At 38.4% G+C, this 12,511-nt stretch overlaps 1 protein-coding gene across 5 annotated transcripts in view; it reads right to left on the bottom strand.

Moving 5' to 3' along the window:
- LOC6643290 (protein enabled homolog) overlaps positions 1-12,511 on the bottom strand; it is an 87,088-nt gene that overhangs the window by 12,145 nt on the left and 62,432 nt on the right. Inside the window, exon 1 of one of the 5 annotated variants that reach the window (XM_023176287.2) lies at positions 9,424-10,882. The exons of the other annotated variants lie outside the window; for them this stretch is intronic. Coding sequence (XP_023032055.1) covers positions 9,424-9,481 — 58 coding nt within the window. The 5' untranslated portion in view covers positions 9,482-10,882. Of the gene's footprint in view, positions 1-9,423; positions 10,883-12,511 lie in introns of those variants that run through there. 5 annotated transcript variants of the gene reach the window in all.

The following is a 12,511-nucleotide window of genomic DNA, read 5'->3' as shown; positions in this document are numbered from 1 at the left end:
AGAAGGCCCTACTGCAGGCATATGCCACCGACAGAATTTCCAAGTTGAAGGCAGGAAGAAGTGGTCGTTCGAGTTGCAAGGCAAATGCAGTGGGTCGGTGGTGCTGTGTGTGTGATATCCTTTACATTTTTGCCCCATTCTGGGGTCTTTTTCTCACTTTCAAAGCCAACTCATATGAGTTGACAACACTTGAGCTCGTAGCCTGCCAAGCCGGCACTTACTTTCTTCCTGCCCCAACCCATACACTCCTATCAAGTATGTGCGAGAGAGAGTGAGAGCATGATGGAGGGACTGAAGCAAAGGAAACTAGAACTCTGGGGTTTTCCTTCATTTCCTTTGGACTTTGGTTCGCTGCGTTTTGTTTTAGTTACAACTTAGATCATCGTACTTACAGTCTCTGCTGCAGTTGTCATTTACTTTGACATTCTTCAACCAATTTGTATTAAATTTTTGATTTAAAGTAATGTTGTTTAACTCACCTGCAAAGTAGAAAAGAAATAAAATTTTAATTAGTTTTAATTATTTTGCATCTTAATGATAAAATTGTCATGGCTAATCATCACAGAAATGAAATGAAACTAAACACTCATCATTCTTTTGGGCTAAGCCAAATCGGTTTAATCTTTCCACATAATTCTCCACTCTCCACTTCACTTATTACCACAAGTTCCATTCGCAAAAGAATGAAACGGGACAAGAGCTAATTCCGCAAATCCGGCCAAATGTTTCACAGAATTGGATTGGTTTCCCTTTTTACTGCTGCGTCCACACTTTGTGTGTGTGTCGTCTAAGGCCTAATTTTGTTATAAGGGAGATGAAAAACTCAGACAAACACCCAAACACACACACACTAACAACCGAAAATCCCAACAGCAGTTCAGTCGATGGGTTGGTCTGTCAATCTGTCGGTCTGTCGCCCAGTCGGTCTCAGTGTATCCTAGTCGAATAAGAAGCAAAGGCGACGAGCACTTTGTTAATCCCGTATTTATGCGCAATTACGTATTTTTCGCATTAGTCAGCCAAGCAGTCAGCTTTTCCTATTTTCTTTGCTCTGTTTTTCTCTACGTTTTTCTTCAACAGAATTAGGGGATGAATAAACGAGAGAAAAGGAGAGAGACAGATATAGAGACGAAGAGGGTGGAGAGGTTGGGAGGAAAACGAAAAAGGAGTCAGAGAGTCGGTGTGGCTGGTCTTTTGTGCCCTCAACAGTTTATCCTTTTGCCACAGTCATGTTATGGCTGCCTTTTCTTGGCTTACAGCCCCTGTTCCTGTTGTCTACCGACTGCCTTCTACCTCCGCCCCTGCCCCTGCCCCTATCCCAGGTCCCTGATCCTTGTCCGTGTCTACTGCTGCTGCAGCTCCTGCTGCTATTTTCTCTTTATCTTTCTAGTGAAAGGCGTTGCCAGCAGCTGTCGCTGGCCTTTACTGCTGCGGGTCTACCTCCCCTGTTACTCCCTCCCGTCACCTTTACCGTCTCAGTCTTCGTCTCCGTCTCGGCCTCTCCCCCTCCTTCAGTGTGCCTTGTCTTGAGTCATTTACTTTTTACTGCCGCATAATATTGTCCCGATTAGCACAAACACAACGTTTTACCACAAAATCATCATCATTAGTGACGCTAACGCAAATGCTTGGGCCCTGTCCCTTTCTTGCACAGTGGCACCAGAGATGATTTGTTTACAAACTGAGAGAGGGAGAGACAGAGGGTAAAAGTGGAAGTCCAAAGACAAAATGCAGAAAGCGAATGCAGAAAAAAGATATGATATACAAATTTGACGAATGCATTAGGGGAAGGGAAATTCTTTTCATAAGGTAAAAATAAAGAAAAGCCAAAACGAAGCAAAGGAAGAACAAAAGGAAGCCAAGGTATACGAGTTTATGTTCCAAGGGAATACGCAATGAAATCGTAAACTCTGCACAAATATAATCTGATCTAAATTTTGTATAGTTGTAAAACAGAATTTATTAATCGAGTTAAATGTAGACAAAATATCATTACTAACAATCTTGTTTGGCTTGTGAGGTTTGCCTTGGATTAAAATGGATTAAAATTTGACTCTCCGGTTTTTAAAGAAGGGTATCAGAAATCTTAGTTTATTTTTTATAATCAAACCTAAATAAATTTTTAAGCTAACTTTATTTTTTTAAATTTGGTCTATTAACTCAAATTAAAACTACTTTTCAAGGTATTTTTTTTTTAAATTATTTCTATTATCCTAAACTCCAGGGATACTTTTCAACAGTTAAACACAATTTCTGGTGTTGTGAATCTTCTAATTTAATATTGGGATTATTTGTCCCACTGTGCCACGGGCCATGGGAAGCAACAAAGCAGAAACACGGCACGAATTGGCAAGGACGTCTCGCCTCACTTTGCCTTGCCACGGATCACTTTACCAGCAGAAGCAGCAGCAGCAGCAGCAACGAGCCAGGAACAAGGAGGCAGTAAAATAAGCAGCAGGCGGTCGTCGGTTCACAGTCGACGACTGTCGGCGGGCGTCTATTATGCGAAGGCATCATTTAAGGGGATTATTTTATTTGGGCTCTAAACAATAAAGTGGGTTTATTAAAGGCAGCCGCCATTTGCACTGCCCCGGCGACGACTGTCTCCTTGTATGAGAGTCTGTGTGTGTGTGTGTGTGTGTGTGTGTTGGTGTGTGAAAGGAACACTGGCAACTTCAGCACTGGGATAAGGATAAAGACTGGCCGGATGGCCGTGTACAAAAGATGTTGCGCTATAAAAGTGCAAAAATGTGTTTTTCGCTCTTAAAAGTGGCCCCCACCGACCAAAAAAATAACCAACTTCAGAATACTACACAACGCTCCTTATTCAAAGAACTCCTTCCATCCATCCTGCCTCCTCCTTTTCATCGTTGCTGGCTGCTTTATTATTTCTGTAACTGTTTGTACAGTTGTGTGAAGTGACTGCAACTTGGCTTTATCCTTCTTGCTGCAGGTCCTCCGGCATTTTCTTTTTTCGTTTTGTTATTTTGTTTAAAGCGAAAGATTTTAAATTGAGTTTTAATATGCATACTGAGCCCTTGCATCATCCTGTCTTATGCACACAGTTATAATGTAGAAAAAAAATAAGTCCTTTTTTCTCTCATATCTACAAAGCAAACGCAAGCATTTTCAATTATATACAAGTTGCCACAAAAGTAGAAACTATCTTGAAATGGATAGGGAGAGAGGAAGAGACAAAGAGATGCTCTAGCTAAATGCGATTACAACATACCCAAAAGCTGATTAGCTAGAGAGACTACAGAAATGATCTGGCTTAGGTTTCAAACGTGAAATTCTGTTCATTTATTAAGTTTTTTGTTCGAGCTAAAACTTATTTTGTTCATGTCTTTGATGGCTAATTGATTTAAAGTGACAAATGAATGCATTTTAAACTTTGTCAAGAGGGACAAGAGAGAGGAAGGCTGATGAACTGAACACACACCAAATTACTTTGCTTGACCAGACCAGAAAATATCGCAAAAAAGCCAAAGAGACACACACACACACACACACTTGACAAAACTTTTTCGGACCAAAAACTTTAACACCCAAAGTAACCAAAGTTCAAACAAAAGACAAACTTTTTGTGGTTGACATATTCTTAGCGAGCCAGAGACGGAAGAAAAGGTTAAGCGAAACGAACTCACTTTTACACTGGCTGAAGGGTGAAAGGAGGTAATGGGTTAAGGGTCATGTGTGTGTGTGTGAGTCGGTAGTCGGTATGTGTGTGTTTGTGTGACTAAGCTGACAAAAATTTTGCCCTCAAACCACAAAATGGAAACTTTTTCCGTAACAGACTGCAAAAATTTCCATAAGCAAACACCAACGAATTTTCCTCTCCTCTTGTTTTATTTTTCTTCCTTCCCATTTTTTCCCCAACAGAGGGACGTGTGGTTAAGCCAGGAGATAAGGGGGGAAGGGTGTGTAAAATACTGTTTTACTATATATGCTATATTAAATTTGGTTTTGTGTTCATATGTACGTGTGTGTGTTCTGTGGTGGGCGTGGCTCGCATGCGGCTGGCTTTTAGTGTCAAAGTGTTGCCCCTTCTCATGTCGCTCGCATCCATTCGAAAACGAGGCAAAAAAAAAAGGTGCAGATGTCGTCCCTTCTTAAATGCTGCCAACAACGAACGACAACATCATGTTAATGACTCTGACCCTTTTGTCAGACAGACCAGACCAGTCCCACCGAACGACCGACCGACGGACGGACCGATTCAGCATAAGGAGGAGAAAGATTAGGACCTTGGGTCGAATGGTCACTCTTGTCTTAAGTAATTGGCATACAAATTTACTCACTCACATACACAGAACACAAGACCTCCTTTGGCCCTGAGTAGGATGTTTAAAAACCATGACTAGGTTGTATATCTGCTCTAACCTCTTATGCATCTCTGGAATTTGTAGGTCGCTTCCCCCAGGTTCCTCTTTCTAACTTACACGAGTATGCCTCTTCCTGCCTGACTGCCTGCCTGCCTGCCTCCCTTCCGTTAATGTCTTTCCAGACAATTGTGTTGTCATTTAATGTAGACTCCTTTCCTGAATTGTTGTTGTACACGTTGCTCTACATTAATTTCCAATCCGAAACCATGTACGAGTAGTATCTTTTAGCTACCTACCCAGCAGTGGCAGCAGCTGCCACTTCTGCCAGGAACTGACATTTTAATTGAATAGCCTAGAACAAGAGAAGAAGATGCTGAGTCTGTGTGTGGCACTGCTCACCATCCCGTTGATGATGGTGCTAAGCCAGAGAAGAAGCAAGGGTTTCAGATACAAAATACTTGAGTGTTGAGTCTTGTCTATTCTCATGTTGCTTGTTTTCTGTGCGTGTGTGTGTGTGTGAGTGTGGAGTGGAATGGAAGTGTGAAGAGTTTATTGTAATCGCCTACTTAGACATTGGCACTGTTTAATTTAGACATTCACCAAATTATACGAAGGGCTTGTTCCCATGGGGAACAAAATTCTTGTCATTTATGTATGTTGAAAATTAACTAAATGTGCGAAATATTTTAAATATTTAGCCTCTTATTCTAAGAAGACGATGTTCATAGGGGAAAACTTTGTGAAACTAGTTCACTCCAATAAAAGTAGTGAGACATTGCCTTAAAAAATTCGATTGTAAGCTATGTTTTCTTGATTTCGCTTCATTTAGTTGCAATTCCCAACTAGTTCTAGTATGGTTAATAAAAGTAGTGAGACATTGCCTTAAAAAATTCGATTGTAAGCTATGTTTTCTTGATTTCGCTTCATTTAGTTGCAATTCCCAACTAGTTCTAGTATGGTTAACAAAGTCTGTTGATGTGAGAGCTTGATAGTTCCTAAAATAGCGCTGTTGTGTCTGCTTATTTGAAACAGGATAAGAATCTTCAAAGTGACTGACCCGATGGATGTCACAAATTAAAGAATGGATCTGAAGTATACTATGCTATGATAATTGTAACTAAAAAACTAATAAAACACTAAACAAAATAACTAAATTACCCATTTAGTTTATAAACTAAATGTCAGTTTGTATTCCATGACATACAAAGGACATTTATCTCGTCGAAACCTTGTCAACTTGTTGTGACTTCCTCACGACATCGCAGCAAATCCATGTCAACGGTAGTGTAAACATATTTTGACTCTTTTATGACACCGTGACTTATTCTCAACGCCTTTTGTCTAAGGTTAAATTCATAGGAATATTATTAAGAGCGCCTCTCGGATTACCATGAGTCTGTTACAGCGTTAATTTTTCATTATTTCCATGAAAAATATATTCAGGGTGTTTAACCATTTTTCGAAAAATTACTTCTAAGGGGAAGAGTACGATTAGAAAAGTACATCTTAAATAACTTAACCTACTTTGCAACTTCAAATGCAGTTCTCTTTTAGAAAGTGATTATAATAAAAACATTGTAAAGATGGTCATGAATCGATATTCATGGGAACTGAACTTCACCGATCTGATTCCAAAATATATTGCAAATCTAACTTTATAAATGGTTTTTATAAAACCCATTTCATATTATTAGCCATCTAATCGAATTTTTTGTATACTTATGTTTGCTTATTATTCTTTCTGTTTCTTATTTTTTTCGCTTAACCCCATAAAAACAATTCAGTCAGCAGTCGGCAGTCAGTCAACAGTCTTTCAGTACTTTCCCAGCATCTTTGTTTGTCTTTGGATTTGTTCACAGTTTGTTATTTTAAGACGTCTGTTGCTTCATATACATGTATGTATGTAAGTATGTATGCTTTTCTGTGTGTTCAAAAAACAATTCTCTTGAACACACTCATTGGCCATAGATATACACATATTATGTATATATATACGTATGTCTATATGATAGATGTGCGCTCCACACATTATTTACAGAAATTATTATCATTTCAATGCGATTTTCATTGCTTTTATTGCCGTTGCAAAGTCAATATTGAACGAGTCTGTCCGAGAACAAAGCAAAAGACCCTTTTCAAGATACAATGTATACAGAATACACAACAACAACAATAAGAACAACAATACTTTTATATGGTACAATTAATTGAACAAGTCAATCGAATGCCTAATATTATTTTCATAGTTTATTACTAAATAGAAAGTTTATTTGTCTGTTCGCATTCTAATTCGATTTACCGCAAACCAAAAAAATAATCAACAAAAACAACAACTACATACACACACAAACACACACACAGTCACTTACACAGAAAACATACAAATAGCGACTAAAATTATCTGCAAAATTGCTGCTACATTTGTTCATGTTTATTTACATTGATGAACAAATGAATTACAATTGTTTATTGCGGCAAGAAGGACGAGGCAGATGTAAAGGGTGGGGAGAACAACAACAATAACAACAACAAATAATAAAAACAATAAATTTCACCTGCAGTTTATTTAAATTTTAAATGACTTTGTCGTGGCTAAGACCATAATTAAATCATATTAGTTATGCAAATGCCGAATGCCAAATAAGTTAAAATGGTCAAAACATAAAATAGTAAAATACACTAAACAACAAGCAAGTTATTTCTCTTTCGAATAGTTTCGAATAGTCAGAAGGGAGAATACTTTTAATTGCAGTTAAAACATAATCTTGCAACTTTAATAAATATACTTTAGGGTACAGTACGATGATTCATTCAAGTCCTGTTCTTGAGGTGCTGTACAGGTAACAGAACTATGAATATATGTATATCAACCCATATTATGCCATCGTACTATTGAAATTGTCTCATTCTGAAGTAAAACCGTGTCGTAGAACAAGAAAACCTAGAGAAATGTTTGAGTGGACAAATTCATTTTCAAATTTATTATTTAAACTATTTTGTAATTCCTTAGAAAGACAAAATTCATTAGGCACCTTCAAACAATAAGACTAATAGATATAAATGGGTACATCTATTTGATTTCTCAAGTGTATATACACCGCTGTTTAACTGAATATGTTTACTTATCTGCTTGCTGTTTGAGTGATTACCAATTATAAGATTACACTGAAATATATTTTATTAAAAACAGTACTCAATTTCTCAATATGTATATTATACCTACAAAATAACTATTTCAATAATTCTTTTTTTGTTGTGTTAGATTTTGTTAGGAAAAGGTTTTTGGTAAAAAATATCACCCAATTAAAATGCAGAATCATTTTCCTAAGACTTTGGTAAAAAATAATCCAAAATTAAGGTTATGTAAGTAAGGCATAATTAATCATTATCTTTGAAAAAAAACTAATCTAAAATTTATGTAATAGAAAAGTAAAACATAACCAGAGATTATATACTTTATATGTACTCATTTTTACTCATTTATACATATATGTATATGCATATTAATATTTAAAGTTTTAGTTTTTGGGTCAATACGATTATGACTAGATCGCTTCGTGTAATTAACAATAATAAATATTAATGCTGATCAAAAATATAGAGTGATTTTATATCTTTAATAACTTTTAAAAGCAATTTGATTTTTTATAGAAATTAAAGCATATTCGATCACTGACTGCATTTTTTTTTATCAGCAAGTTTTGTATTATGGAAGACTTCTTGTAAGTTTTAGAAATAATTTCGAGTTTGTCGGTAATTTTAAATATTATAATCGAATAGTTCAATCCCACTCAGATATAGCCATGGGTAAAATACCTATGAATCAAATGTAGTTAAAAACTAAAAATAACAACGATCAATCGGAAAAACATCAACAAACTTAAAATTAGTTGTTATATTTGTTTTAATCAATGGACTTCCGTTTTATCATAGGACTTAAAGATGTACATATTTATTAAGGATTTAGTTTATCAATCAACTTCAGCATTATGTCTAGGAAGTCTAGATGAATTTTAGAAATTCCAACTGTCTTAAGGAATGTCTGGAAAACGTGTTGTACAGTGTTTTTTTATGCTTGTACGTGTGTGTCTGTGTGTGGGATCATTGTTTTTTTCATCGACAATTTACAAGGTGATAATTTCCAGAGTAAAATCGTTGGAAAAATAAACCGAAGAAGAACAGCTGCTACTACAAATATTTTAGGATCCGATCTCTTTCTATGTCTGCCCCTCCCCATTTGTTTCGGTGCCTTTCCTAAGCAAATTAATCAATTCTCACTTGATGTTTGTGTGTTCCCATTTGATCCCACAGGAAATACTCGCACACACATTCCTGTCTACATCTAATCCCCCGCCATGACTTCGAACGAAAAGAAAACAAGCAAACTTAAGAATACTATACTATATACACCACATATACATATATTCACAAAAGATCTCTGGGGGGAATAGAGAGATGTGCGTGTTGACATTTAATTGCCTTTGCCCAAAGAGAAGTCTTCGATGTCAAAATAAATAAATGAAAATTAAACGAACTTATTGATGATGTGATGTGATGCGCTGTTCTGTATTCTGTGGCGTTGCTGTTGGTGTAGCACAGCTTTTTGCCTATTTTTATGGACGTTTTGTCGTAAAAGTTGTTGATAGGTTGCTGGATTGGGTGGGTGAGGAAGGGGGCCCAAAAGAGGATATCATATAGTTGGGATAGAGAAGGAGGGGGGGTAGTAGAAGTGAGTGCTATATAGATGAGGGCGCTCCGATATGTATTTTTGGAAACACGCAGTTTGTCAGCGACAATTACTTTGTGGCGTTGAAATTGAAATTTTATTGGTCTCAAAGTGATGGTAATGGGTGGGGGAAAAAAAAAGAGATTTGTATAGAGTGTGTTTATTTAAAAAGCGTTTGACAAGAGTTTAAATGGAATTTCCTTGTTCTGAATTACATTCAAATGCGGTCAACAATATAATCAGAGGGAGGGTAAGAGAGAATAATAACAAGAAGCCTGTTTATTTTTTTTATCAATCACGTCGGGGTCACCATATTCTTCTTTTCGTCATTGTCTTTCGATAGATCTCGGACCAACTTTACCAACGACTCACCACAAATCGGTATTGGCGCATGAATGCTGGGTAATCCTCTTGGTAGCCATTCCATCATTTATTATGGGGGGTTTATAATCCAAACAAGGTGGAAGGCAGCCTGGCTGAGACACACACACAAGCACGGAACAGGACACAGTTTACAGTTAGTTTAAAGGTGTCTGTACCCGTGTGTGCGTGTGTGTGTGTGTGCTTGTGTGTCGGTCTGTATCTGGTTGCTGCACTATGCGTAAACGTAATCCTGGCCGCTGATGTTGATGTTACCGATGCTCCTGATGCTGCTGCTTCTGCTCGATTTTTTCACGTTGCTCGCGCGGCACAGCAACAAATTGAGTTAATCCAAGAAAACGGAATAATAAAACACCACAAGCGAGCGAGCGAGCGAGCAAGCGAGACGATGATAGATGGTGGTACCAGGAGAAAAAGAGAGCGTGCGGGCGAGCGAGCAAAAGGCACAATGGAGAAGGAGAAGAGCACGAGCCAAAGCTTTTTTGCGTTCAAAAAAGGTTGAGATTTACTTGGCCTCCGGTTGTAGTCGACGACGTTGCGTTGCGTGGGTAGAGAAATGCATTAATGAAAGGCAACAACAACCACTGCAACAACAACAATAATATAAGCAATAGCACAAGGAAGCGGAAACTCGTCCCTTTACACTCTGCACTCCGCACTCTGCACTGCACCAAAAATTTTTCACTGCACGTTGAATTCTTATTTTTTTCGTTGCTTCTTCTCCCTTTTGCTCCTTCCTTTCTGCTGGCCTCCTCCTTTTGTTTTTTGGTTGTTATTTTTTCTTAATTTAATATTTACTTTGCACTTTGTTTAACTTTTACTCGAGCGCTTTTCTTTTCATTTTACTTTTCCAATTTAAATTCCACGCCGAAAAACTTTTGCTTGACTACGCGACGGCGACGACGTCGACGGTGGCGATGGCGATAGCGATGGCAATGTGAGAATGGGCAGGAGTGAGGACTTCTGGGGAGGTAATCTGGGGTGGTGGTGGTGGTGGTGGTGTGAGAGGGTCGAAAACTTTGCCGCTTCTAGCGAACAAGAAAAAAATGATGGATGGGGGTGAGATGGGGTACGCTCGAACTTCACTTCGTTTTAAGCCTGAAAGGGAGGCAGGCAGGCGCTATGCAATTTGCTTATTGAAATATTTACTTCACGATTTCTACGGGCGCCCACACGTTTTACTCACAATCTCATAGACTCACACATACACAGACACAACAATCACATATACGCGGAACATCCGATAATTAGGATAATTGTAATTGTAATTCAATTCGCCACCACGCGGTGGCCCTCTGATACTTCGTCGTATTCTTCTTCTTCTTCTTCACTCAAATCGTATATAAATCGTCAACAAATTGTTTAACACTTCAAAATCACTTTTTTGTTGCCTTTGAACCGTCTCTGCAGGAGAAGACACACGACGCTGACGACGTTTGCGAAAGGACTAAACGGGCGCACGGGAAATGAGAGTCGCAACGACTCAAAAAATTGGGTAAGACGTAGCCGCTATCGTTGTCGTCGACTACACTCATACTCTCTCTCTCAAAGCGAGAGAGAGAGAGACTGAACAGAGAGAACAAGCACACCAGCAATAGCAACAGAGAGAGCCCGAGAGTGTCAGAGTAAGCAGTAATTTGCTTAGAAAACTTTTTGGAGAGCGGGTAGCGTCGGCGTGTGAGTTCTTTGTACTGAGAGTAAAAGAGAGCCGCCCCGATTGCATGTGGAGCAATTTATATGAACCTGTGTCTGTGTTCGTGCATGTGTGTGTGTGAGAAATGCACATTGCTCCACTTGGGGGTTGAATTTGGGGAAATTTTCTTTCTTGCCTGTCTGCCTGCTGCTGGCCTGTCAGTCAACAAACTGGGTAGTGGAGTCACAAAATGGTGGCCACACCACAACAACATCGTCGACATCGTTGAGGTCGGCTCGTCGGCTGCGACTGCCGCTGCTGCTGTAGCTGCTGCTTCTGGCTGCTAGTAGCTATTGTTGTTGCGCGTGCTTCGTGTTAAATGCAAAGGCTAACAACAACAACAACAACACGAGTAGCGCAGCAGCAGCAGCAACAACAACAAGTGAATGCGCGCTGTAAACAAAATTTGCGGTTCATGTGTTCAACACCTCCACTGCTGCAGCAGAGGCAGCAGCAGCAGCAACAGCAGCCTTGGCTTGGCAAAACAATTCGTACTATAGAAAGCAGCCGCTGCCCAGTTTTGTCAGAAGTCGAGTTGCCACAAAATATTGTTGCATACTTTTTGGAATTGCTCAGGGGTGGAAAGTAGGGTTATGGGAGGGTTATCTAGGAGGAAGTTTAAGTTGAGTTAATTATTGTAAACACACATACACACACACACACATACCCTTCTCTGCCATTGTAATTGAATGAGTGTAAAACCACAAATGTGTGTTTCTTGCATGTGTGCGAATAAATGGAGTATTTTTTTTCAGTTGCAACAGGGGTTAGGGTTACCCAGTCCTTTATTTGCAGTAATTTCACGAGATAAAATAATGAAGTGCAATATTTTTGTTGTGCATGATACTTAACGAAAGTACGAAAGTCTTTTCGAAAGGAAACAAATGCAAAGTTCTACGTTAATTTAAAAGATATCGAAATAACCACGAACACGTCAAAACTTTGCATTTAAGGTTCTTGTTAATGAATACTCTATGAAAACTTTAAACGGTCTTTGATCTTAAAAATCTTCTTGGATTAAGTGATCTTAGAGTATAAATAGATCTATTGGGATTCCAAAAAAAAACTCTTGACTTTTATTTACATTGTTGATAATTTTTGTTCTTTTTTTTCAAGGTTTGCCAAAAAGAAACATTCTTAACTAATTTGAAAACTCTTACAATGCCAAATAAAAGAGCAAACAAATGTATGGAATAGCAGTAAAATGAATATCAGGTTCATGAGCCTAGAAACAAGAACAATGGCCAAAAATGGAAAAAAAAAAAAAACAACAGGGGGAGAAGAAAAAAACAACAAGAGAAAGAGAAGAAGAGATTACACACCGTAGCAGCAACAGCAGGAGCTGCATAAGGGATTGTGTGTGTGTGAGTGAGATTCTGTGTATGT

Source organism: Drosophila willistoni (genome assembly GCF_018902025.1).
Source record: "Drosophila willistoni isolate 14030-0811.24 chromosome 2L unlocalized genomic scaffold, UCI_dwil_1.1 Seg168, whole genome shotgun sequence".
Lineage (NCBI taxonomy): Eukaryota > Metazoa > Arthropoda > Insecta > Diptera > Drosophilidae > Drosophila > Drosophila willistoni.
Note: the sequence above shows the minus strand (reverse complement) of the source record. Positions and strands in the feature narration are given on the sequence as shown.